Source organism: Pan paniscus, chromosome 14, assembly GCF_029289425.2.
Source record: "Pan paniscus chromosome 14, NHGRI_mPanPan1-v2.0_pri, whole genome shotgun sequence".
Taxonomy (NCBI): domain Eukaryota; kingdom Metazoa; phylum Chordata; class Mammalia; order Primates; family Hominidae; genus Pan; species Pan paniscus.
The window spans coordinates 43,869,388-43,897,262 of NC_073263.2; the positions used below are offsets into that span (position 1 = coordinate 43,869,388).

The 27,875-nt window shown below is 44.9% G+C and overlaps 1 protein-coding gene across 9 annotated transcripts; it reads left to right on the forward strand.

Moving 5' to 3' along the window:
• Positions 1 to 257: 257 nt before the first annotated feature.
• SERP2 (stress associated endoplasmic reticulum protein family member 2) lies at positions 258 to 27,767 on the forward strand. 9 transcript variants are annotated; one of them, XR_008620598.2, is made up of 7 exons: positions 258 to 3,540; positions 3,782 to 3,892; positions 9,421 to 9,493; positions 20,402 to 20,623; positions 21,471 to 21,673; positions 23,946 to 24,107; positions 25,833 to 27,318. XR_008620598.2 is itself a non-coding variant. In XM_034936666.3 (4 exons), the coding sequence occupies exons 2-4, from the start codon at positions 3,809 to 3,811 to the stop codon at positions 27,363 to 27,365; spliced, it is 198 nt and encodes a 65-aa protein (XP_034792557.1). In that variant the 5' UTR covers positions 258 to 3,540; positions 3,782 to 3,808; the 3' UTR covers positions 27,366 to 27,767. The 9 variants fall into 9 exon arrangements, 3 of the variants coding, with proteins under 3 accessions (XP_034792557.1, XP_063451835.1, XP_063451834.1); XR_008620597.2 differs by having other exon boundaries at positions 21,471 to 24,107; positions 25,846 to 27,318; XR_008620599.2 differs by lacking the exon at positions 23,946 to 24,107.
• Positions 27,768 to 27,875: the final 108 nt, after the last annotated feature.

Here is a 27,875-nt window from a genome sequence, read left to right on the forward strand (position 1 = left end):
CAATTTTAAAAGTTGTGGTTGAGCACTGCATGCTAGTGGTATATTACAAAACTCCATGCTGCCACCATAGATGAACCCAGGAGAAGTTCTCCTTACTTAAGTTTCCATTTTCCCCTCCTAAGTCCTCGAAAGAGCAAGACGACTCCATGCTTTGCTCCTTCATAGTCTAGTAGTGACTCTGGAACTCCAGGAACACAGCTTATAGACTTTAGCCCCAGCTCCCCACAGAAGGGTCTGGAGGCTGAGTATAAGAAGGGCCAGGATCCATGCTGGGAAACTGCTTGGTCCATGATGGTGATCCTCAAGGCAATAAACAGGACTGAGACCTGCAGAGGAGCTGGCCTGACTGCAGAGGACAAAAGCAGGGGTGTGAGTAGGTAAAGTGGAGGTCACAGCACGAGGCTTCTTCATCCAACCAAGGACATAAAAAGTTGCAGCAATTTCACTTCCAGGAACCTAATTCCAGTGTTGTGATATAGGAGAAACCAAAGTGTTGTCTCCCACTCTCACACAGCCAGCACACTTTTAACACTAGATGTGTGGGGGATGTTTCCCCACATACCAAGCAATTCTGCAACAGACACCGGCTAGGTGTCCTTTAATTCAATTCAATTCTGGCACTATGTACCTGGAAATAGCAGGGGCTCAGGGTTTGATCCTATGAGACCGCCCCCCATTTCAGATGCCAATCCCAGGTAGTAGGTTGTCTCCTGTACCTCTGCCTGCCCAGCTATAAACTGGAGTTCCCCCAACCCACTCCTTGTTTGGACTAATCTGCTAGAGTGGATCACAGAACTCAGTGAAACACTTTACTTCTGTTTGCTCATTTATGAGGAAGGATATTACAAAGCATATAGATGAACAGTGAGATGGAAGAGATGCACAGGGCAAGAAATGTGGGAAGGGCTGTGGCACTTCCATATCCTCTCTGGGCACGCCACGCTCTAGGAACCTGATGTTCTGCTCTCCAGAACTCAACAAACCCTATCCTTTGGGCTTTTATACAGGCTTCACTGCATATGTCTGATTGATTACATCACTGGTCACTGGTGATCAACTTAACTTTCAGCCCCTCTCCTCTCTGTGGAGGTCTGGGGGGACAGGGTGGGACTAAAAGTCCCAACCCTCTAATCCTGCCTTGATCTTTCTGGTGACCAGTCCCCATCCTGAAGCTATCTAGGGGCTGCAAGTCACCAACCATCTCATTAGCATACAAAAGGTAAGATATTTTCATCACTCTGGAGAGTCCAAGGAATTTAAGAGTTTTAGGTCAGGAAACAGGGACTACAATCAAATATATATTTCACAATATCACACGCAGATATACCTGCACAAGTACATACTGATCTATGTACAGGGATATTCACTGAAGCATTGTTGGCAACCACAAAAAAAAAAAAGAAAAAAAGAAAAACTGGAAATAATCATCCATGGTTATATCAGTTCAATATATTACTGTATAATCATACTATGAGACATAACACAACTACAAGAAAGAGGTCATATATAAGTGATATGATAATGTTGATATATTAAGTTAGAAGAGCACGTGGCAGAACAGTTTGCATACTACTATTCCATTTTTTTTTAGAAGGGAATATACAAATAGTCTTGTATATACTGGAAGGGCAACCCAGGAACCATGGGAACTTTTTGGGGAGGGTGGCAAGGAAAGAGAGACCTTTACTTTTCATTTTCTATCCTATTTCTGTTTGACTATTTACTATGTGGATGTAGTCTACTCATAATTAAAACAAACTAATTTAAAATGCCGGAAAAGTGAAGCATAGCAGGAAAAAGAAGTCAACAGTAAAGAAAAATTTTCCCCAAAAGGGGCTTCTCTCAGTTAAGAACACTTCTTAACTGTACTCACTGAATGTGAAGACCCAAAGAGAAAACAGGTTCTGTCTGTGTCTTTTCCTTAATGTCGCTCAGAGCCAGACCTCTACTCACCTGGTGAGGACCTGGGTCAGTCTCCTGGTATTTGGACATGATCTGAGAGGAGTGAGTCAGGTAAAGGAACCTTCTGGACCACAGACAACAGCCAGGCTCAGCAGGGATCACTGAGGTAGGAATCCCCCCACCCAAACCCCTAAAAAAGAGCCAACAGTTATTAAAAACATGGGACTAGAGTGGGGCAGACTGGGTTTATGGACCTGTTACAACAGTGGTGATGCTAACAGTTAAAAGACCATAGAAGCTTGTTTCAAATTAATTGGCCTGTAGAGTAGGAAAAAAAAAAATGACCCTACTAATGATCCTAGGTAATTCTGTCTTCTAGGTTACAGCAAGCAGCCCCCAGAATGGCCTTTATTGAAGCCTGAGTGACAAGAAGCCTGTAGCAGGGTGAGGGGGACCTGCTTGGAGAAAGGCCCCAAAAGAGGAGCTCTTCCTAGCTCTCCAATGACATGGGAAAATTTTACTCACACAAAATTCCCTGGAAACCCAGCCACCTCCCGCTGCAAGAGAAGGCCTAGAGATGCAGTGGCCAGAGACAGCCTCAGGCCTTCTTCCCCATGCTGGGGGTGCTGCTGCTTGCCTTCACCCCAACCCGGTATCCCCACTTCCCACTGCCCCAGATCTCCCAGGCTGAATGTCCCCTCTTCGCCTCCACTCTTCTGAGCTTCTAAGAGCTAACTCCAAGTGAGGAACTGAACCCCTTCCACCCCTACCTCACCAGGCAATCTGTAGAGCTCTTGAGCCCTAATACCAGTGTTTGGGAGGCGCGTAAACGCTTCCATTTTTATCCTTCCACTGCAGAAAATGCCGTTTAGTCTGGGAGACACTCAGACCCCTCGGGACAAGGGTGGCTAGAGAGAGGTCTAAGCTGCCCTGGGTGGGTGGGGAGTCAAGGCAAGCCAAAGCTTCAGATTTAGACAGTAACCACCAAATCCGACCTGGGCTGCAGGTCCAAGGCCTCTTCCTCTTTCCTGCATGCTCTGCTCTGCCGCTGGCCCGTCTTCCAATGTAACCCCTACAACTACCAAAGCAAAAAGGCCTGTCCCAACTCCATCCTCACGGCCCGATCCCCAACCCTCAGGGGATGCCGTTTCGTGTCTCCTCTTTATTTTACAACGCGGCCCTCCTTGCAGCCCTCACGAAAAGTTCTGCAGTGGGGTCCCCCAGAGTGGGGCCCTTCCCGAGACCCTTAAAGAGAAGGCTCGTTTGGTGGACCATACCCGGGCAGCGCGGGCCCGGGCCTGGCCTGGTTCTACTTGTGTTCTGAGGTCCCTGACCACCGCCTTGGGTCCAGCCCTCGTCCAGGGGGCGGCGGTGCAGGGGAGACCGCGCGGCCCGGCCTGAAGCGCGGCCGCCCTCATCCCTTCCCCGGGGCTGGGGTGGGTCACCGGCCGACAAACACAGGAGGGGCCGCGTCCCCGTCCCCGACGCGCTCACAAACGCCGTGGTTGCCCGAACCTTCGGCCCCGCAGCATTCGGCTACAGGACCGCGACACTGCAGGGCCCCGGCTCTGCGCGCTGCGCTCCGGCCGCTCGGCGCGGGAGGACGCGCGGTCGCGCCTGCCTCGGTGGCCGCGCGGGGTAGGTGGCTGCGGGGACCGGAAGGATGGCGAGGAAGTCGGAGAGGGTTTCCTGAGATGAGAGATTACTTCCGTCCGGGCTGCGGCCTCTCTCTGGAGTCGGCTAGCCGGGGCTCGGGGAGCGGGGTGCGCAGGGCTCGGGGCCACGCCTTGCCACCTGCAGCGCCCGGGTGGGCCGCGGGGGCCTCGGCGGGACGCGCTCGGCCCTGTCGCAGGAGCTAACGCAGGGGGAATCCTTGCAGGTGGGAGCATTTCAGAGCGCACAAGCCATGGTGGCCAAACAGCGGATCCGGATGGCTAACGAGAAGCACAGCAAAAACATCACCCAGAGGGGGAACGTAGCCAAAACCCTGGTAAGGCGGGGTCGGCGCCGGCCGGGCAGAGCCCTGCAGCCCGGCGGGGTGGGGGCGGAGGTGGGGGCGGGGCCGGGCCGGTAGCGGCGCAGGGTCCGGCCTCCCGGCTCCCGGCCCGCCCCTTCTGCGGGGTCCTGCAGAGTGGGGGCTGAGAGCTGGGTTCAGGGCGGCGCGGTCTGCTTGGCGTCCTCGTGGGCGGAGAGGGCCCTGGTTGGTCGTGGCCCCTCTGGGAGTGGCCGCCGGGGCTACCAGGGAGGCGCAGAGGAGCCCTCCTCCCCAACCCGCACCCCCCGTCCCCCTGCCCGGGAGACAGCTGGGCCTTGTCCCGGAGAAAGACGGAAAGCCTCATCCTTAGGGGCCAGTTAAGTCAACTGCATGACACAGAGCCTGGAACCTAGTATGTTCTAGAACGTTGCATGACACAGAGCCTGGAACCTAGTATGTTCTAGAACGTTTGTTGAATGAATGAATGAATCAATGGCTAAATGGAGGCCACTTGTCATCTCCTCCTCCCAGACACCACCTGTCTTCCCTCCCCAACAGACTTGCACCAGGATCAAGTTTTCTTTCCAGCCCCTTTGTGAGGGTTTCACTGGAGGTGTTGAAAGAGCTCAAAATGGGGAGTGAGATTTGGACCCACATTCCCTCCAGCCTCTTTTTTCTCTTTTACCTCTCTTCCAGCGAGACCTCCCTCAGCCCCTAGGCTAAAGTCTAAGGGCAGCATTACTATTCTTTCCACTTGGTGAATTCAGACTCATTCTCATGGTATAACTTTAGAGACCAGTTTATTGTCAGGCATTCGGTGTCCCTAGAACTGTAAATTCAAGCTTTGCAACTGGACTTTTAAGTAAAACCTGTGCCTTACACTCAGGAGTTTATTTTAGCAAAGCAGATTATCTTCAACAGAAAATGCGAGGCCTGTGACTTTGGACATTCAGAGGCATGAGTCGTATGGGTAGTTTGGCGAAGTTGGTCTCCAAGTATATGAGCAAAGGCGCCTGGGATCTGTTACCCCGTACAGTTAAGTGGAAATCCAGCTGAAGCCTGGAGTTTGGCTGGGAAAGCTTGCAGATTTGATGAATCAATTCCTTTTAGCCAAAGAAACTATATTGGTTTGATTAACTAAGCAAAAAGCTAGATCTGTAATCATCATACCAGAATTCTTGCAAAACCAAGCAGTATTACGGCAGAGAAACTCTAGGACCAAACTCAACTCTACTCAGAGCTTTATACACAAGTCTAAGCACAACTCAACTCTACTCAGAGCTTTATACACAAGACCTAAGTAATCCTTAAAATTCTCTCATTTAGGAATTATATCACTCAGTTGTGATTAGGCAGCAAAATGCCAAGATGCCATCAAATTGGAACCATTTTGTCACATTGATTTATGTTTTCTCTATTTTTACTGAGGAAAAAAAAATGGCTGCCCAGGTTGACATTGAGAAGCAACTTATAATTGATGTTAAGGCATGCAGGGTTTTATATCCCTAAGAGATCAATTCTTCCTTCTCAAGGGATCAGACCTGCTAACTGACACAGTGAAAAATAACTAGTCATGTGGCTCTTTTTCATGAACTAAAAAACCGGAGTTCAGTTGTCAGATCTCAGTTGACAGCTTATCTGATTACAAAAGTAAGAAGAAAAGAAGAACTAATTTCTAAGGCTGTTGTCTCTATTAGGTTCTGTAGACTCAGTGTCTGCCACCTCAAGTTCTTCAAGAAAACTAGAAAATGTTTGGGACCCAAAACAAATTATTAGCTCCAAAATAAAAGAAGAAAATGGAAAAATTGGGAAAACATTGTTTAAATACCTAGAAAAGGTACCAGTCACCTGCCATTCAAATCAATGTTCAGAGCTACATTTAAATTATATTTAATGTACAGTATGAGTTCATTTTAATATGCTCTGATATGTCATGGGGTGGCCCCCAAGAAACTCTCATAGTGCCTTGCACCTATAAGAGTTTTTAAATGGCCAAGCTAAATTTGTAATGAAAGGTTTCCAGACCAAGCCACAATCAATGTTTGCTTTGCATTGGTTGGGGGGATTTTGGTTAATGTTATTGTAAATAGATTACTATCCAATAGAAAAATGAAATTTTCTTTCAAAGAGAAACTTGATAAATCCTAAATCTCATGTTCTGAATTACAAGTCAAATATGATTATACTTTGTTAAAAGTAACTTGCAAAAGATCACTATTCAGGATGAAATTCATTAAATGGGAACAAGTATAGATTCCAACTGAAAATTCAGACTAATTGTTCAGAAATAAACTTCTTTAATTGTATGCAGATGCTTCAGTATTTTATTATTAGCTAATAGCTTACGGATAAATTAATATTATTCTCCCAGATAGCAGACTAATCCAAGAAACAAGGCCGGGCATGGTGGCTCAGCACTTTCTGTAATCTCAGCACTTTCGGAGGCCAAGGCGGATGGATCACCTGAGGTCAGGAGTTCGAAACCAGCCTGGCCAACATGGCACAACCCCGTATCTACTAAAAATACAAAAATTAGCCAGGCGTGGTGGTGGGTGCCTGTAATCCCAGCTACTCAGGAGGCTGAGGCATGAGAATGGCTTGAACCCGGGAGGCAGAGGTTGCAGTCAGCCGAGATCACGCCACCGCACTCCAGTCTGGGTGACAGAGCAAGACTCCGTCTAAAAAAAAAAAGGAAACAGAGAAATGGAATAATCATTTTGTGATTATACAGTAGTAACTTCTCCAGAATGAAGGGGGAATTTAAATTTCAGAGTTCTGAGTTACCCTACGGGTATCTTAATCACAGGGAAAGCCATTCCCTGACATTTTTGGAGCCTCAAGAAGTAGCAAACTCATGTTTGGAGTAAACCATGTCATTTGCAGAATCACTACTAGTTTTCCCCACCTTTTCCAGCCATAGAGTCAGGTTTATGTGAATTGTCCCAATGGGATTGTGCTGGGCACCCCTTCTAAAAAGTAGTCACCCAAAGCTGTTAAAAAAAAAGATATATGGGTACTATGATCAGCCAAAGTCCCCAAATAATGTTGATTCCCTGGAGAATGTCATCCAAAAGGTTTTTGTGTTATATGCTCCAAGCTCTACATGCTGATCATCTGTTTTTTCTGCATATGAAAAATAAAGGACTCTATTTGGTATCTGTCCTGGGCAAGTAATTCATTACAGGCTTCTGAATTCACTTATTAGCTTTGCTGGAAATAGAGATAAAATGAATTTTTTTATATAGCATCAGTGGCACAACAGCAACAGAACTGGTTTCTGGGCAACTGTGACAAGTTCCTGGGAAGGTGGTGGAAGAGGGTGGGAAGGGCGAATGTCACACTTTGTTCAGGTAGCTTTATGAATGTTGTTTACCGGATCTGAACTTGGCCTGGCCTTAAGGGCCAAAAAATGGCACAGTTATCTTATGCAATTATTTAAGACTGATCTTGTCCTCGTCTGATTAAGAGCAGCCACCGATTCCTTTGCAGTGTGACTTGCCGGCATGTAAGTGGTGGTAGATACAGGCTTAGTCAAGGACAGAGAAGTGAATGTCTTAATCCTTAGTCAAAGTGCCATTGACACTTTAATCCATATTTCTCATGTAGGAGAGATACAGGGATAATCCTACACCAATTAGGAATTATTACTAAAAAGACAATATCCTTCCTAGAACCTGTGTTTACTCTGCCTAACCTAAGAAATCTTATTTAATGAAACTTGTATGTTTATTTGTTCTTTGATGAACGTTTATTATCTCCTATGTTTAAGTTCTGTGGAAGGCATTTCTATATATTACTACATGAACAAGACATAGTCCCTGCCCTTGTGGGGTCTGTGGTCTCATAGAGAGACAGATATTAAACACATTAATTATCACAAGAATAAATATAGACCTACAAACTGTGACACATGCTATCAAGAAAAAGTACGTGGCCATACAAGTGACGAGTGGACCCAAGTGAGGTAAAAGAGAAGGGCTCTTTGGTAAGCTGAAAACTAAAGAACTGTTGCCTTATCTATGATAAAATAAATTCCTTTTTTAGATGAGAAGCCAGTTTACATTTACATTAGCCTAGAACTTAATTTTACATATAAATACAACACATCATAGATTTTACAGTTTTAATATATGATAAATTTTCTAGGAAAGCAGCTACAGTGAAAATCAAAGGAAGATTATCCTTTTTTAAAGAAGTTTTTGTTAGAAACATTACTAAAACTTGTTCAACATTTCAAAAACTTACATCCTTGATGATAGCACCACTCGTTTTTTTTGAAACACTATTACATACCTTCAGTCTGAATGTCAAGCTGTGGTATTTGTATGGATATGAACATACCTTTTAGCCCATATTTTACAATGTTGAATACAATGTTTAAATGTCAACAACATTTAATTGAAATCTGGAATTGGGTTTTATGAGATCAACCACAAATCAATACTTGTGAACATTCCACTCTACCAACACATTTTTCTTTGTGTGTTTTGCATGTGAATTCTTTAACGTGTGTTGAATGCAGCCTATTTTTCAAGCTAATCAGAAAATAATTAGTGAGTTCTTTGTTGTTGTTGTTTTTTTTCACTCTCCCATTCTATTTGAGAAATTCACTTCTTTTCTGATGCATCTCTCAGAAAATACTTGTTGTTCTGACTGATTTGGGTTTAAGGACCAAGCCCTACCTGCACATAGACCTGGAGGTGTTGTGGAGGGAAGATCTTATTATGTCTGTGCTTTTGGTTTGAAAAAGCAGGAGGTCTGTAGGGCTTCATTCATGCAGTTTTGACAGTCCCCTTCTGCTTCCCAGAGAATTCAGAGACTTCTCCCAAGTGCAACCTTTATTAAGGTTTAGGAGCTTTATTACAAAATGCTGCTTCACTCATAACCATTCACAATTGCTGTGGTGCTTCTGTTGTTGCAAGGATTTCCACTGTACTGACTTCCTAATTTGGGGGTATGTAAAAGGTTTTCAGAAAATGTCTGTGCTCTCTGATCCTCCTTGGAATTCACAGATGCAAAAACTAAATATTGAATCTGTTAATGGAAAATACTCAGGCTTTATAATGAGGCAGACCTAAATTTGAATCCCAGCTGTTGCTCAAGTTAACAAACTTTGAGCCTCAGTTTCTGAACTCCAAAATGGAAATAATAATACTTGCCAGAAATAATGAATGCAGACTGCCTAGTGTAGTGCCTGGCACAGAGCATACCTCAGCAGATGGAAAGTTATTATTAATATAATTTTGGTTCCTAAATCGCCGTATTGGTTTATGTATTCATACCATATCTGTCCCCAGAATATTTAAGACCACCAATTTCACTGAGTTACAGGGATGTTAATAAGGTTATGGATGAATTTTTACAAACCTATCTCAATCCTTTTAATGGACTTCATTCATCTATATCTGTCCACTGAGGGATTGAAACCAAGTCTGTCTCATTCGCAGTAGAATCCCCAGCACCTAGCACAATGCCTAGTGATACTCAAATAATTGTTTATTGAGTCAATGAACCTAATCTTACTTTTTCCCATTCCCTTTTAGAGGCCGCAAGAGGAGAAATATCCTGTGGGACCATGGCTGTTGGCACTGTTTGTTTTTGTTGTCTGTGGCTCAGGTATGGGTGTTTCACTGAACTTATATCCCATGTTCTCCACTGGCCTTTGAAAAACACACGTTTTCTTCACAAAGCAAATAGATGAAAAACATATTGGTATGGGATTCAAGTTTATCACTGCCTTAAGCCTTAATCTTAATGGGTTTTGATTTAGTTTCTATTCCAAATATAGGTAGAGACAGAATTAATACACTATCAAATCCTAACCATAAAATGATTACACTGAGTAGTTAAAGTGGCTGTATACACTGTAGAGTTCAGTAAAGTCTTTTTGTGCAGACATAGCCTTAAAAGGGCATTAGAACAGAAGGTGAAACACCTGTGTGCCTGTGATAAATCCACATTCCGAGAAAGGGAGAGGCCTTATGCCTTATGAGAAAGTTCTGCAGAGCTCCTAGATACAACTTCCTAGATACAACTGAGCCTTTGACCCAAGCCTTAAGGTATGGGTCACCTGATACTGTAAGGTGGCAAGTTGAGAGCTTTACTTACATACATGCAGATACACACATACACACAAATGCAGGGAAGATGAGCAGAAGCATCGTGCCATTGTTTCTAGTTACATGCTGAACTAGCCTTGACATGGTTCCTGATCCCCATATGTTGGGTCTCAGAAATCCTTGTGAGTGGAGGTCACTTCTTCTAACTACACAGCATGCCTTGAGGGATTCCCACCCTCCAGCATCTCACTGTTACTGAGGGCAGGGAGGCAGAAGGTCCACATCTTCCTGCTCAGGCTTAGGCCTCCCAGCAAGACAGCCTCTGCCCCAATGACAAGAGAAGCCCATGACTAAAGATGAATCATGCATTCAAACCTAAAATCATGAAAATTAAAAAAAAAATTTAAGATGGATCAGTTCCTTTTATCTTCAAGAGACCACTCTTCCAAAGAAGCAAAAACTCTTAGGAGGAAGGAAGGATCCAAAGTACTTGGCATTATTGTTGCTTGTGGCTCAAATATTTTAAAGATGATTTGGCATTCCAAGATGAGAAAATCTTACACTCAAAGAAAAACAGTTCTACTCTATTCCCAAAGAAGTATCTTTAAGGACGTCTTTTAAACAGCTGTTTACCCAATCCCTATTTGAATACTTCTTCAAAAAGCCTATTCCATGTCTGCTGGAATTCTATTAGAAATGTCTCTCCTGTTTTGAATTACACTATGCTGTCTTCTCAGTTGTTCAGATTTGAACTCCTAGGGTAACACAGAATGGACTCGTTCTCCTCTAAGCACCTTGAATCATCAGATATTTTAAAGATGACTGCCTGGTGGCTCCTTCTGCAAACTAAGCTTCCCTAAATCTCTCGACCTTGCCTCATAAGATGTGGTTTCTAGACTCCTCTTCTGGATCTGCTCAATGACTTTCTTAAAGGGTAGCATTTGGCAGCGCATGCCTGTAATCCCAGCTACTTGGGAGACTGAGGCAGGAGAATCACTTGAACCCAGAAGGCAGAGGTTGCCATGAGCCAGAGATCGTGCCATTGCACTCCAGCCTGGGCAACAAGAGTGAAACTCCGTCTCAAAAAAAAAAAAAAAAAAAGCCAGGCGCAGTGGCTCACGCCTGTAATCCCAGCACTTTGGGAGGCTGAGGTGGGGAGGATCACAAGGTCTGGAGTTCGAGACCATCCTGGCCAACATGGTGAAACCCTGTCTCTACTAAAAATACAAAAAATGAGCTGGACATGGTGGCACGCGCCTGTAGTCCCAGCTACTCAGGAGGCTGAGGCAGGAGAATCACTTGAACTGCAGAGGTGGAGCTTGCAGTGAGCCGAGATCGTGCCACTGTACTCCTTCCTGGGCAACTAAGCGAGACTGCGTCTCAAAAAAAAAGTATAGCATTTGCAACTGCAGAAGGTGGTCTAGAAGCAGTGTGACCACCACAGAGGCAGTAGGATTGTCACTGCCCTTGATTTTGCTCACCACTCTGCCTCTATTAATGTGACCCAGGCTTGCAGTTACTTTTTAACAGTTGCAGCACATCCTTGACTCACATCTAGCTGATGGCCAGCCAGGTGCCACCCAGCTCTTCCTCAGATAAACTTCCTGCAACCCCGGAAACACATCTACATACCCCTTTATCCCAAGTCTCTCCTGTCTCCATCACATATTATTTTATTTTACTCATGACCCTCATCAGCAGTTGCAGTTATTTAGTTTACTTACTTAGGTTCATTTCCCTCCAGTAGGATATAAGCTCAGGGGAGACAGTGTTTATTTTTCATTAAATTTGTAGATCCTAGTTTAGTATTTAGCACATAGTTAGTGCTTAGGATGGATGGATGGATGGATGGATGGATGGATGGATGGATGGATAAAGCCAGATATTCCTCATACTGTAGATATCTAGTTGACCTTTTTTGAGACCTAATATAAAACTTTATGACTTTTTTTTTATTCTCAAAGAAGAACGATTACTTCTATTAAAATTTTAGGCTGGGCGCGGTGGCTCACGCCTGTAATCCCAGCATTTGGGAGGCCGAGGCGGGCGGATCATGAGGTCAGGAGATAAGACCATCCTGGCTAACACAATGAAGCCCCGTCTCTACTAAAAATACAAAAAAATTAGCCGGACCTGGTGGCAGGTGCCTGTAGTCCCAGCTACTTGGGAGGCTGAGGCAGGAGAATGGCGTGAACCTGGGAGGTGGAGCTTGCAGTGAGCCGAGATTGCGCCACTGCACTCCAGCCTGGGCGACAGAGCGAGACTCCATCTCAAAAAAAAAAAAAAATTTATTGTTGGTTATCATTTATCTTTTTATGCCATGTCCATAAAGTTCAGAAACATAGATTAACATGTATAATAAATGGCTTACTGATATTACATTATAATATATAATATGGTCAATGACATTACATGAGATATTCATGTATTGTCCTTCATTAGTAATGTGTAAGTCCAAGCACTGTGCAAAATTGCAATGAATATGGTACATTAATGCAGCATTTCCATCAATACCTACATATTCATCTGTGATGCATTGCCTCAGATGATCTGTCTCTGGTTTTCAACCAAGAACAAAATAAAAACAAACAAAACTATGCCTTTATCATACCACAGGAAAATCAAGAAAATAAACCTGTACAAAAAAGTTAGCTATGTTTTCAGGCTGTATGACCAGTCTGTAGATTGTCAGACCTTGAACTTTAAGCCTCTGATCTACTTACCCTTTTTTCCCAGTGTTATGGTCCCTGAAAATATATTATTCTTCCAAGTCACTGATAAAAGTCTAGACTTGGAGAAACCCACAGAACACAATTAGAGACAACCTCTTTCAGGTTGACTTTGAGCCTCTAAGCAAAACTCATTCAAGCAATCATCATGTCTTGAGGGTCCCCTCTGTGCCTGGCACTGTGCCGGGCTTTGGAAATACAATCCTGTTTGGGTACTTGCAGGCATTGGGAGAGGCAGATAAGGAAGCTGTCAGTTGCAGCCCAGGGAAAGCGCACTGCGATAGTGACAGCAGAGTTTACAGGGTGCTTGGCTGGCATGGATAAGGAACTTCTAAATCATACTCAGCAGAAGAGAAAGTTTCCAAGGGGAGGTGCTGTTTGAGCGGAGTCTTGAAGAACAAACAGCCAGACAAAGGGTGTGAGGAAGGTGACTCTGCATGGGAACACTATGTGGCGGTGGCATGGTGGCTTCAGAGAATGTGCTGGGCTCAAGAATATAAGGTGCTCAGAATGGCCAAAGCCTACTCTCAGGCATCCCTGAGCCCCGTGACCATGCCACCTGTATTGTCAAGGGTCTAAGTAGATAAAGATATATATAGGCTTCAAGATACACAGTAACTGTGGCCTTCTCCAGTCTGCCCCCTTAGGCAGCCTATAAGGGAAAAAGCCAGTAGAGTCATTTGGCGTGGCTTATTTTTCTCAAACCCAGGCCAACTCTCAAAACCCATCTCTTCCTTTTTGGAGGGCTTAAAAAACTATTATATGGCCTAAACTTTTGCCTGGCTTACCAGCCCATACAGCAGGACCTGTATCTTTCCCTCTTGGGTAAATTGGGACATTTGCTAACAAGCATCTTTTAGAACTCTCCTGGTCTCCAGCGGTTTCCTAGGGATTGAGTATGTTAGCTCCACCTCTCTGGAGGTTTGGTTGTTTTTTTTTTTTGAGACAGAGTCTCGTTCTATTGACAGGCTGGAGTGCAGTGGCGCAATCTCGGCCCACTGCAACCTCCACCTCCCAGGTTCAAGCGATTCTCCTGCCTCAGCCTCCTGAGTAGCTGGAACTGCAAGCATGCGCCACCATGCCCAGCTAATTTTTTTTTTTTTTTTAGTAGTGATGGGGTTTCACCATGTTGGCCAGGATGGTCTTGATCTCTTGACCTCATGATCCGCCCACCTTGGCCTCCCAAAGTGCTGGGATTACAGGCATGAGCCAATGCCGTCGGCCACCCAGGGCTCTTTCAATGATGCTGATTTAAAGCTTTCTAGTTATAAAGCCATTTTGCTTTTATGGAGAGGTTAGACATGAAACGAGAGTTGAGCCATCTTACTTTCTCTGTCTTCTATTAACATGCTATCGTGATCCCTAAGCAATGGGCCTCATCCCTTTTTTAATCATAACTAAAAATAATTCACCACCACCTTTTTTTTTTTCTTGCCAACTTTAGCAATTTTTTTGCAAGCCTCAGCTCAAGTCGGGCACGGTTCTCACAGAAATGTGTCACTCTTCTCAGCTTGTCCTTGGTACTGTGCCCTTCCTTCTATCTTTGTACTTGTCCTTTTCTAAACAGAACATGTCATGGGAAACACAATAGCTCCTTTAGATCCGTCCCTGTTGCCACCTCTCTGGAATTAGTCACGATTCATTTCTTCTTGCAGAACCGACTATTCCCTCTAGAGTTTATCCTGTTTTAGGGTCACAGGCCATAAGTGCCTACCCTTCTTTTCTCTACATTTAAACAAATGTGTGATCCTCAAGTCTAGCCCATTTGTCAGCTGCTTTGCTTTAGGTAATGAGCTTTCTGGTAGGTGCTGGGATTGTTGAAGCTCTCATCGGTGGTCTGTCTCACCTCTGTTCCAGCTTTGTAATCTGAAATAGGAAAATCCCCTACATCTCACATCTGCCTGTTTGCAGCACGCACACCTGCACCCGCACACCTGCCCTGGCCTGCAACACTCAGGCCAAATGCACTGGAGTGTCTTGTAGGATCTCCACATCTCTGCAGACAGATAGACCCTTTTCCTATTCCCTTCTATTAGCTCTCCTTTGAACAAGATACACCCCTATGCCAGGCTCAAGTTCCATTTCACCAAGTTCCAGTGGGACCTTGGAGGTCATATGGCCTTTCTTTGCATTCATGTGGTTGGTTACTCTTATTTTGTATGTTTTTATACAGATGCTAAGGAAAAAGGCGAAATCTTCTAATATTAATAAAGATGTTGATCATTGATGTGAGTCTCTTGAAAGTCTCACTTGCTTTCATTACCTTACTCTATTAACCCACTTTTCTCATTGGTGATTGGTTGGGCAAAGTGCTCTTTTTAGAAATAGTGCCAGTGTACCTAGGGTAAATAAATATTCAGGTCAGGCAGACAGTAATGAATGCACATTTTATCTGTTTTTCTGGCTGTCTTCTGGGAAAGAGTTAGGACTGGTAAGAAGCTGGCATTTAAGTATGTGCTCACTTATTGGTCACCCTTTCTCTGTTTTATGTGGAAAACAGGTTAACAAGCCTGTAAAAAGTCTACAGGACCCCTTTCTTATAGACAGTTGTGGGTCACTGCCATCACTTGCCTCCTGCTTCTCAGCTTCTCTCCTGTGGCTTCCTCCTCCTCTGCATGTGCCTTTCATGCCTGCCATCCTAGTAAGAGCAAGATAATGAAAAGGAAGGAATGAGGACTGGGAGAGTAGTGAGGGGACACAGTCCAGGCACCCAGAGACCCCTGGCATAAACACGCACTCAGGGAATGCCACCCCTCACTGCAAAGCCAGATGGGAGCAACAGACCTCCTGGGGCTGCCCCACGCCCCCCAGATCTGAGCGGACCCCAGCCCTGTTCTGTCTTAGGCACTTGGTGGAAACCTCTAATACATTGCCCTGGTGAGAGGGAGTTTGGGGAGGTTATCTAAATACATCCTTTTCAGAATAAGCAAATTTCTACTTTCCATGATTGCAAAAGTTGTCTTAGGCAAGGGACTGCTTTGAAAACTGACCAACTGGCACTCAGAATAGGAGGCCTCTGAAGGGAGGATAGTTTCAGGATCTGCCAGATGTCAGTTTTGAGCCTAGATTCACTTTTGTCAGCTGAATGACCTTGGACAAGGTATTTACTCTTGGTATTGATTCCCTTATCAAGAAAATGGGGATAATGAGCAGCCCTCCCAAGGTGTCCTGGCATTGAGCAGCTCTGGGGATCTAAGTGCAGGCCCATAGCAAGCCCAAAGCCTGCAGCTACAGTCACCACCACCTCTGTCCTTGTAGCCCTCATGGGAAACAGGGGCACCACGGGACCATCGGTTGTGCTGTGGGGTGCTTCAACTCCCACATGCCTTTCATCCTTCCAGGCTGCATGTTCAGTTGCAGACTCGACCTCTCACATTGGTCTCAATCTATCAGCAAGCCATGGGCCCTGCCTCTTCACTCCACGGATGAGTGGGAGCAATGTAAGCGATAAGACTTTGGATGCATGAGGCTGTTTTCCCATGTGATAAAGCGTCAAGTCTTCCCCACAGAGGGAGAAGGAACACCAATATGCAGACCACAATCAATGAACAGCAGTTTGTCCTTTAATTTGAATGTCAGGAAAAAAAAAAAATGTGAGTTTCATTTCCTTAAAGCAACCCCAATCCACCACTCTTTTGCTGTAAAAGTTATCTTTATGAGATACAAAAGCTTTGGGAATAGTATATTCTTCTGAGACACGGTATTATCCAATTAGAATATCTCAGGGCTGTATCTTGTTTCATTTTGTTTAATTTGATAACCAGTGTTTTTTTTCTTTTTTGAGACAGTCTCACTGTTGCCCAGGCTGGAGTGCATTGGCACCATCTTAGCTCACTGCAGCCTCCACCTCCTGGGTTCAAGTGATTCTCCTGTCTCAGCTTCCCAAGTAGCTGGGATTACAGGCATGCGCCACCATGCCCAGCTAATTTTTGTATTTTTAGTAGAGACAGGGTTTCACCCTGTTGGTGAGGCTGGTCTCAAACTCCTGGCCTCAAGTGATCGGCCCTCCTCGGCCTCCCAAAGTGCTGGATTACAGGCGTGAGCCACCGCACCCCGACGGCTTTGTTAATATATAGATTATGTAAGAAATCAAAAACCCATTTCTTAATCAATACCTGTTATGGGTCTGCTCAGATTATTAACCCAAATAGGCCAGAAACTTCTTGTCAAACCTTAGCCTGGGATTTTGTTTTGCTTGAGTCTGTTTAACTGGCTGGATTTGCCTCTACTTGATCTACTAGGACCCAGATCCACATCGAAGGCCAAGGGATTTCAGTGCCCTCATAAGAGACTTTGCCCTTTTTTTCTCTCCCCTTTTAATACAAGTATTATCTTCCATTTCTGCAGGCAGTGGGGCCTCTTTCCAGATAAGCAGCTCATCCTGGCTCTGCCAGTCCCGGGTTTTGAAACCTGCCTCTTTGGAGAGCTGTTCGAAAGCTTCTGAAGAATGCTTGCTTTTATCTCAAGACTCAGAGGCAAGCATTAGCTGGAATGTCTGTCTGAGACCGTTCCCCACAAAGATACTGTCACACAGATATGTCAACTGCTATCTTCTCAAGGCACTTGCAGACTTGACATGCTTCCCCAGCCCATTCATGGACCTAGTCACTGCTGTTTGTGCCCAGAGCCCTCTCCTCTGGGCGTTTTCTTTCCCTTTTGTCCCCAGCTCTTGTATGAGCCTTACTGAGAAGGACTCTCGGGCTATACCAATGCTTAGTGGGAAAGTGGGCTGCAGTTGATAGGTAATGTCTGTCCTGATCACAATATGGCTCGCAGGGCCACGTTCTCATCTTTGCTGTCCTTAGCCTAAACTTTTTATAAGGTTATTGCCACAGTATTCACAAGACAGCTGTCTTCGGCATTTCCAGCTTTCCTCTTTGACCAGAATGCCTCCTGGACTTGGTGAAATGAGGTCTTTTCCTTAATATGCTACCTGTTTGGATAATTTTATTTAGAGTCAGCCTATACATGTTTCTTGTGGTCTCACAGTATTATTTACCTTTTCTGAGCTCTGGGTGTGATACCCTACATTGACAGGATGCAGCAATCTGAGATGCCACTCTTTGCAATACGGTTGTATTTCTCTCTGTCCTGATGTCTCAGTGATAATTTCAGGCAGCATCAATGGAGTCACCATCTAATTCCCATCATCCTTTGACTCTCAGAGGGAAACTCTTAAATACCAGCCATGCCCCAGTTCCATCCCTCAGACTATTTCTCCCTCATGTATTCCTAATTTCAATTTTATTTCTCTACTCTTTCTCTGGCCAACCCTCATATTCATTTCCTAATTAGAGATTATGAGAATTTTAATGGTGACCAAAGCCTGGCTATTCTTGAAACTGACAAACGTTTATTCCCATCAAAGGGAAACCTCTGGGGTAACAGGAGTAACTAGTGACTGTTATTTTCTTCACTGTTTCCTATAGTTTCCAAATTTGTCAATCAGCATATATTACTTTTATAAGCAGAAAAAAATGTGTTTAAAAAAAATCTAGACTAGTGGTTTTTGGTCTTTTTTTTTTTTTTTTTAAGCTGCAGAACTTTGTTCAAATCTTAGAGGGAAATAAATGAAACAGCAGCTGTTCTGGTTGAAGTGAAGTCTGTGTATGTTTCTGTTTGCATTTGTGTGTGTGTGTTTGTATATGTGGGTTTTTTTGTGTGTGTGTTTGTTTCCATGTATGTGTATTTGTGAATGTGTATGTGTTAGTGTGTTCATGAATGTGTGTGTATGTATATGCATGCATATGCATGCTTGCATGTCTGTGTGTATGTACAGTATATCTCCCTATGTTGCTGGATATTATGACTTTCTCTTCGCCAGAGGGGAGCACACATCTAGACTCTCTTTGCCCATCAAATAGGAAATTGTGCCTGGCTCCAGGGCTGGCCTCTGTTATTGCAGAGTTAATGCCTTTCAACAAAGAGCCTGTGAGGTATATCAGGCACCATCCGTTGGGAGTCGCTCTGCCATTTCTGTGCAGGGACATTCCTTTCGTCTGTCAGTTAACAGGCGGCACTTTCCCCCTGTATTCTCCAGGGCCTCTGCCTGCTGCGGGTTGGGGGAGGGGAGAGAGATCATGTCACAGACAGGTCCTTTTTCAGGACAGCCTTTTCAGAACAGATGTGAAGAAGTGATTCTCTGAGATGTCCTTGGCAGGGCCTGAATCCTCCCATTCTCCCAGCCTTGTGTTTTGGATGGTCCAGGTCTCTCCCTGTATGAATGTGCTGGAGGCCTCTCCATTTCTGGAAGGGCCACACCCAAACTTTCCCCAGGACTGGCTGTTCTGTTAAGGATGGTGAGGAAGAAGAAAAGTACAAGTCACACACATGCCAGGGACATATGGGAGGCCAAAGAGACACTCTTTTCAGTGCTCTCTCCTCCCACTCCCTGTGTGGCCACAAGTTTTGTGGCAAAATGTCTTTGAGCCCAAAGGTTGAGGAGCCAGAATGGAGCCTTTTGCAACAACTAAGAAACGTTTCTTTGTGAAATGTTAGGTGCTCTCTGAAATCTTCTGGGGACACAAAATTTGAGGAAGGTCTGTATTTTGTGGCGTATTGGGTGAAAGCCACCACATTAGCATGTGCACATGCCATAGGGAGGAAGTTAACATGGTTGCTAAGAGCTACAACTTCAGGGCCAGACTTTGTGTATTTGAAACCACCTACTAGCTATGTAGCCTTGTCTAAGATACTTACACTGACTCTAAGACTCAGTTCTTCTCTTCTTAAAAGAGGATGGTACTGGTTCCTAACTCCTGAGACTCTCAGGACTATTAATCCTGAGGATTAACTGAGGCAATGCATGTGGAATGTTTAGTGGAGTGACAGTATTGGCTTTGTAAGTGTTTGCTGTTCTTGTAATTATGTTTATGGTCTTGCTCACCCTGCCTTCCCAACTCTCTACCTCCCTGGGAAGGTCCTTACTAAAGCTCTGAATGCTTAAGAGGGAAGAAATAAAATTTTGCCCATTTTCGTAGCTTTGCTTTTTGATGGTGAGAAAATTAGTGGGTGAGCATAGCACTGAGATATTGAGGAACCTCCATGAGCCGAGACCAGCAGCCCCCCTGGATAGATAAAGGATAGGGTTTGTAAACCAGAGTCAGTGGTGTCACCTCTGCAGGGATAGCTAGAACCTCTCTAAGTCTAGAAAGAATTCTTTATAAACTAGCCCACGAGGGTGAGCAAGATCTGTTCATACAACTGTTTTGGCTACCATTTATTGAGGACTGACCACTTGTAATGCCAGGCTCTACACATACATCTCCTCTGGTCACACAGTCCCTGCAAAGATGCCATTACACTCATTTTTCCAAATCACGAAACTGAGGCTCATAGAGGAATTTGGCCAATGTCCCATAGCTAAAAAGTGAGAGAGATAGTCCCCTAACCTACTTCTTTCAGACTCTAAAACCCATCTGTTTTCCATTACCCTGCATTCCCTCTCTCTTACTGTTTCCCTAGAAGTTCTATGGAGCAAAAGTTTTCCACCAATTTAGGCCTTTAGCATATGACTGTGTATTGAAAAAAGCTCCTGCTAAAACATCCCCTATTTTTCCTGCCAGAAAAAGTGTGTTTTCCAGAGGTTCCTGATGTGCAGCCATCCTGGGTCTTGCTCCCAGATGGAGAAAGACTTGACCCAGCCACAGGCTGCCTCTTGGTTGGGCCACCGGTGTCCCCACCCACCCGCCCTGGACACTTGCTCCAGGACAGACTTGAATTCGCCATATTTGCAGGTCAACCACATAAACTGGCCTTTCCTGGAGACTGCCAGAACATTCTCAAAGTTGTAACATCCAGAGGGAGTCACCCCACCCCCAAGACCGGCAACTGAGATGTTTAAAGGAACTGGCTGGCCCTGAAGGAAAGACTGAGGCCATTCATCTGCTCTGGAGTTCATCCTCGGGATCTGAGATGCACAGCCTGAAGACATCTCATCAGCCATCGGCTCCCTTAAGGTGACCTGCAGCCTCCTTTGTGCCCTGGGGGCATTTGGGATTGTGTAGAGGCTCTCTCTCAGAAGCATCTTTCTGTTATTTTAATGCGGATAGAAAGCTTTACATTCTTTGCTAATAACATCTGGGTTTTAATAGCACCTCCTTGCCCTGCCTGTCTCCGGCATCTCTCTTTTTTCCCTCTTCTCCATCTCTAGAGAAGCCACCAGAAAATGGCATCTTGCTTTTGACTTTCTTTGTGCTGATTCTTTTAGAGAACTTAGTGATCCACTTTGCAATGTCTTGTCTCCTAACATTTCAGCTTGTTTCTCAGAGGGCCTGTACTTTGCTTTCTACCAGCTCTTTCATTATTTTCATTTTCTTTAATGAAAAATAAGCAAAACTGTATGATTTCTAGGTTGTCTTCTTCTCCTAAAGGATATTCTTCTTCCGGCCTCTCTTAATCTCTCTTCTCAGCAACTCCCTTGATCTCTTTTATCATCAATTTATTGTCAATAAAAGTGGCTTTAGGAAGCCTCCTGTTATCTGGCAGGGTTCCAGCTTTCTGACACTTTCCTATGGGACCCACTTGTTATGTCATCCCTGTGTCCTTCTGGCACTCCCTCTTAGCTGGGGAGGGTCAGTCCCCAGGGTGAGAGTGGGTTGGGATGGCCCATTATCAGGCCTTTAGGAGTTTATGGTCTTGTACTTCCCCTTCGAAGACTGAGCTTTAGAGACATTTGGATCTAAAGGCAGCCATTTGATGCTGACTCTTTGGGTTTGCAAAGTAGTCATTTGAGGTTTTTAAAATGTAATTTCCTCTGTGCTCTTTGCAATCGTTCACTTTTCAGTAATTCAATAATATTTACAGAGGACCTACTTTGTGCCATACCTGGTCGCTGTTATCCTGGAGCTTATAGTCTAATGGCAAAGAAAGATGAGTTAATCAAGTAATCACACCAAAACACTTTCAATTCAGCCATGAAACTGTACAATTTCGGCCATGAAACAATGTAAAGGAGAGGCACATGGGGCTATGAAATCATACAATGCAAAGGACTGGTGTACTCTCAGGTAAGTGGTTCTCAAAGTGTGGTCCCTGGACCGGCATCTCAACATCTCCTGTGAACTTGTTAGAAACACAGATTCTCAGTCCCTTAACTCCAGGGTTTGGGGGGAAGGTGTCCAGCATTTGTGTTTTAACCTGTCCCCAAGAGACTGTGATGCATGCTCAAGTCTGAGAACCTCTGCTCCAGGTGATCAAAGAAGGCTTCTCTGAAGACATTAAATTTTGGTTGATGAAGGAAACTAGGGAATAGGGTGGGGTAGAAGTATTTCAGACAGAAAGAATGGCATGTGTAAAAGCCCTGTGGTCTCACTCCTGTAAATCCCAGCACTTTGGGAGGCTGAGGCGGGTGGATCATGAGATCAAGAGATTGACACCATCCTGGCCAACATAGTGAAACCCTGTCTCTATTAAAAATACAAAAAAAATTAGCTGGGCATGGTGGTGCGCTCCTGTAGTCCCAGCTACTCAGGAGGCTAAGGCTGGAGAATCGCTTGAACCCGGAAGGCAGAGGTTGCAGTAAGCCGAGATCGTGCCACTGCTCTCTAGGCTGGTGACAGAGTGAGACTCTGTCTCAAAAAAAAAAAAAAAAAGCCCTGTGGTGAGAGCAGGAGAGCAGGGAGCTTTTGAAAACATGAGGGAGTACCCCAAGCAAGGAGAAGAGTGATACAAGGTGAGTCTGACAGGTCTGGACAGGGGCCATGATGTGCAGGTCATGAAGGCCTCATCAGGGATTGGGCAACGGGAAGCTTTTGATGTGCAGTAAACACGGGAGTGACAATATATTGTTTGCTTTTATTGAAAGGATAATTCTAGCTACAGTATGGAGAAAGGATGGAAGAAGAGCAAGAGTCGAGCACTGGGAGGGCCTCACTGGGGTCTTGGGGAGGATGATGGTAACTTGGACTAGGGTGGCTTCTGAGGAATGGAAAGAAGGGTGCATAATCACAAGATTCCCAGGAAAAATCCACAGGTCTTGGTTATCAATTGGAGGTGTCAGGAAGGACTGTGGTGTTTTGAGTCTACATCCAAGATGGAAGATAATGATGCCAGTTTTAGCAGTGGGACGAGATCATGAGAAGGTCCTGTTGAGTCCGAGGTACCTCTGAGCCACCCAGCTGTAGGTATCAACTAGATAGTGGAAGGTGTGCTGGAGCTCAGAGAAGTCAGGGCTGGAGATACACATTTGTGCATTATCAACAGCTAGGTGGCAATTCAAACTGTGGGCTGGGAGGCATTGCCTAAGGAGAAAGAACGTAACGAGAAGAAAGCCAGTGACGTTCATTGCAGAATGTCAGCGCTTATGTTTAATGGTCAAGTGGATTGTTTCCTCTAAAACAAGTTTAGAGGAAAGATCCAAGAGAAGGAGGAAAATTAGAACCTAGAAGACCATGGTTTCACAGAGGCCAAGGGAAGAGAGTTTCAAGCAGGAAGTGCCCAGCGGGGGTGAGCAGGGGGTAAGGCAAAAGGTGGAAGAATGCCTGTTACACTAAGCGACTCAAAAGTCATTTGTGACTTTAGCAAAAGATATTCAATGGAGGGAAGAGAGCAGAAGCTAAAATGAGGTGGATTGACGTGAGAATAGCAGGTAAGAGAGTGCAGAAAGTGAGCATAGACAGCTCTTTAGAAATGGTTGTGAAGAGGAAGAGAGGGCCCCGTGGATGGGGATGTGGAGTCAGGCAGATAGCTCTGGTGTATTTGATTTTTCAGTGGGAGTGCTCCTAGCATGTTAAAGCCTAAAGACTTTGTTGAAAGGGGTGCTGAAAAAAGAGAAATGGGATCATCTAAGGTTACCAAGGGCCAGGATCCTTGACACAGGTAGGAGGATGCAGAGGCTTGGTGGGTCTGGTAGCTCCTGCTCTCCCCTGGACTTTTCTGAACCTCTGGGACCTGCCCACACCCTGATCGCCTGCCCTGGAACGCCTGCTGTCCCTCCCTTTCTTGGCATCTCTCCTCCCCGCTGTCTCGCCTGCCCACAGTTCCTCTCCTGCAGCCTGTTCTGCTGTTTTCTCAGCTTTGTTCACCCACTGTTAAGTTATTAACTTGTCAGGGTCTAGACTCCCCGCTTCCTTTCCCTCTTTTGAACTCACTGCTGGCTCCCTTCCCATTTGCCGCCTCGGAAAGTCAGCATTTGGAAGGCTGAGGTTACTCTGCAGGTCAGTATTGGCAGGTACACAGAATTACAGTTAATATAATTAGAATGTGTAAGTTTTCTTAAAGACAATGATACAACTGAAAAAGAAATAATAAACACAGTCATCTCTCTGTTATCTTGTGGAGGTAAATGGTGAACTTAAAAAAATAGACTTTATTCAAAGTAGTGTCTCCAAGAAGGTTCATCTGTGAACATGTTAAGGATCGCTGGACTCTTATATGTTAATTCATGGATTCGATTATGATCAGGAATGATCCTCAGTTTTTAAAGCAAACTCAAAGAACTAGGTAAGTTGTTTTAATATCAGTGTCGCTGTTCTGAGACGTGCAAACTTTATCTTAGATTCTTTCTTTTCATTATTTTTATTTATTTATTTATTTTGAGACGGAGTCTTGCTCTGTCACCCAGGCTGGAGTGCAGTGGCGCAATCTCGGCTCACTGCAACCTCCACCTCCCAGGTTCAAGCGATTCTCCTGCCTCAGCCTCCCAAGTAGCTGGCACTACCACACCCAGCTAATTTTTGTATTTTTAGTGGAGACGGGGTTTCACCATGTTGGCCAGGATGGTCTCGATCTCTTGACCTCACGATCTGCCCACCTTGGCCTCCCAAAGTGCTGAGATTACAGGCATGAGCCACCGCACCTGGACTGTCTTAGATTCTTTAAAGAGATTTGTAACAGTTCCTTAAAAAAGAATTGCATGGTTTCTTATTATTACCTCGAACTTTTGAAGTTATGAATTAACTTAATATGGGGGCTACATGGACTAAGACACAGATGGTTTCCTATTTGTTGACTTACATCCTGCTGATAAGTTTTTGTCTAAGGGCAAGAGTAAGTGAGAAGTAATATTTTTGAGCATCTACTTATGTCATCGTATTTATTCCTTGCCATCCTTTGAGGTACCTATTATCCACAGTTTTACAGGTAGAGAAAGCAGGGCTCAGAACTGTGTAGTAATTTCCCAAAGTTCACAGCTTTGTAGGGTGGCAGATAGTGCTAAGCACTGGTCTGCATGCTGGGACAGGGAGAAGCAGCAGTTGTTGTAGTCATAGTAACAGTGATGATAGCAGTAGCTACCAGGCAGTGAGTCCTCCACGTGTGAGGACCCTTCCTATATGTCATATGGTTTAATCCCTGTGACAGCCCTGCAAAGGCCATGATCCTCATTTTACAGAACAGGAAGCAGCCTCTAAGAGGTTAATTATTTGTCCAGTCACACAGCTTTTCAGCAAAGAGCTGATATTCAACCCAATTCCATCTGATCCTAACTTTCTGCTCTAAAGTCAACTTGTTCATCAGGATTAGCGATAGTTCCCTGATCACAAGAACAAAGTCTGAGGCATGGTAGATGTAATCTTTTTTTTCCTAATGTTGAATATACAGCTGCCTCCTGGCATTCCTATTGAGCCAGAATACAGAATGTTTATTTAATTTTTACTCCTTGTGAGCCTTGGTGGGGAGGAAAGAAACATCAGATATTTCTGCAAGCTTATAAATTGTTGTAGGGTACTTTCTCTTCCAACTGCTCCTGTTAAGACCCACCCAAGGCCGGGCACGGTGGCTCACGCCTATAATCCCAGGACTTTGGGAGGCTGAGGTGGGTGGATCACGAGGTCAGGAGATCGAGACCATTCTGGCTAACACGGTGAAATCCCGTCTCTACTAAAAATACAAAAAATTAGCCGGGCATGGTAGCGGGCACCTGTAGTCCCAGCTACTCAGGAGCCTGAGGCAGGAGAATGGCGTGAACCGGGGAGGCGGAGCTTGCAGTGAGCCGAGATCGCACCACTGCACTCCAACCTGGGCGACAGAGCAAGACTCCGTCTCAAAAAAAAAAAAAAAAAAAAAAAAGACCCACCCAAGAACCCAAACTTAGCTAAGAAAATATCTGAGCACATCCAGAATTAAATATCACAAGTTGTTGGACCAACACCTTCACCATATCTACAGATGAGTCCCTGACACTCACATGGAGCTGATTGACTCTGATTTGACTCATAATTCTAACAGTTTCTGTTTTCAGCTTAGTCTACGGCAACAAAATAATAGTACAGGACCCACTGCAGATTGGTGTAGTAATACAAGAGATGTGACCAGAGATGAGAAGAAAGAGACCCAAAAAATGATCAGAAGCAGAAATGGGAGCCCAGAAGTGCAGCTGACCAGAAGCATTTCAGTGTCAGATCACACGCAGCCTCCTCTGTAATGAGATCACAGCACGTCTCATCAGTTACTGGTTTTCATTATGGTGACACTGAACACTCATGAAAAGTTAGCATTGAAATATGTTGGTATCTCCAATTTAGAAAGGTAGTGATGATGGGTACAGTGTTTTTACGGGGAAAAAAAGCCAAAAAATGCATTCATGTTTGTCTACTCTTAAAACCCAGCTGTCCAAGAACGATTCCCCAAGGCCCTGTGCATCATTTCTCTTTCTATCCTTGAAGCGCAGTGTCTGACACATAGGATGTGCTCACTGATGCCAGATGATGAAACTTGAATGGCTTGTTTCCTAGGGTTCTGGATAACTCTGTTTTACCGTGGATCCTGGATGTATTCCAGGATGACTTTAAGAAGGCGAGAAGGGGTAAGACCCCTGAGAGCTCAGTGTTTATTCTGTTTTTACACATGGTTAGATGAGATGATACCCACCCTCCTTCAAAAAAAAAAAAAAAAAAAAAGCCATTCAATACATGGTAGTTACTCTTATCATTACCATCATCTTTGTCAACACTGACCACGGTTGCTCACTGGGGAAGATGTGAAAAAGAAGTTGGGATCTTCCGCTCCTGGGACACATTTGAAACCCAATAGCTGGAAGCAGGCTGAAGCTATGTAACCAGCTCTCATCCACATGGGCAAGGGTCCCAGGAGTTCTCTGTGGGCTTACAAGCTACCCACCCCCTTGACAACTCCAGTTATTAAAGGTTGAGCCCTGAATAAATAAGTGCCGCTCTCCATAAGAGACAGCTGCCTTTCAGAGAGTTCCAAGCAGCTGGAAGATACTCACGCATGGAGGGTTCTGGGCATCCAGAGGCCGGGCCCCGTGGGCTGCTCCGAGCACCTGGTCTGCCTTCCCAGCACAGGGCTCATTGTTTTACAGGTCACAGCCATTTTGAAAAGGCAGACTCACTGACCTGTTTAATGAGTGCAGTTTCTGCACGAAAGCCCATATCCCTCTCCCAGGCAGCCCCAGAACTTTGCTGGGGAAGGGGGCCAAATCTCTTCTCAGTGCCTGAGGGATTTCTGGCCTTAACTGCTGGTGGAATTAGCAGGAGTTATCTATAAATCCCTGAGGCATCCATCAGCCGACTGAGCGAGGCTGCCTTTTTAAAGAAGTTCACTGACCTCTTGTTAACTTAACTCCTTGTTAGGAAATATCTAATCAGCTGTGAGCTAACACGTCAGGGCCCAGGGGTCTGCAGAAGCCGGGCTCACTGTGGGCTGGGTTTCCAGCTGTGTGCAGTCTGGTGTCTGAGCTGTGGTGTTTTCCTCTTTTCAGCTATCTTTCAGATCATTCAGAGCATAAGGATGGGCATGTGAGAAAGCCAGGGATTTGACACCACCTCCCTCCCACTGGAGGGGGGAGGACAACGGAAGCGGTCAGCCAGTTTCTGCGGGAAACAAGCAGGCCACACGGAATAGAAAAAAACGCTCCCCTACTTGTTCCCTGATCACTTCATCGTGGATGTCAGACCAAATTGCCTTCTCACAGGACATCTTGGTGCATCCGTGTTCTCAAGCGGAAAGGACATTTTGCTTTTCTGTTGGCAGGATTAGTAGCCACGCGGGTCGTCCGCAGCAGTGCTGTCTTTTTGGTTTTTCCCTTGGTTTCACTAATGCGTGCATGTGGCCCTCTGAACGATCACTGGTTTACTTTCTATGGATACAATCTCTCCTCCATTGAGAATTGATTTTACAAATAAATGTCTTCGTTCAACCTTATACCATGTGTGGGTTATAGTGAGAAAACTAAAGTGAAGAAAACAGAATAGCTCAAGGAAAGTTGGGAGGTGGGGAGATTTGGTTATGCAGTTGGAGGAGGCGCAGGGA

What these genes read in the sequence shown, in the direction of transcription:
- SERP2 (XM_063595764.1), top strand. Translation starts at nt 3,809, where the DNA reads ATGGTGGCCAAACAGCGGATCCGGATGGCTAACGAGAAGCACAGCAAA. An exon ending in GGAACGTAGCCAAAACCCTG is followed by an intron (nt 3,893 to 9,420) that starts GTAAGGCGGGGT and finishes ATTCCCTTTTAG; the next exon opens with AGGCCGCAAGAGGAGAAATA. An exon ending in TTTTGTTGTCTGTGGCTCAG is followed by an intron (nt 9,494 to 20,401) that starts GTATGGGTGTTT and finishes CCATATTTGCAG; the next exon opens with GTCAACCACATAAACTGGCC.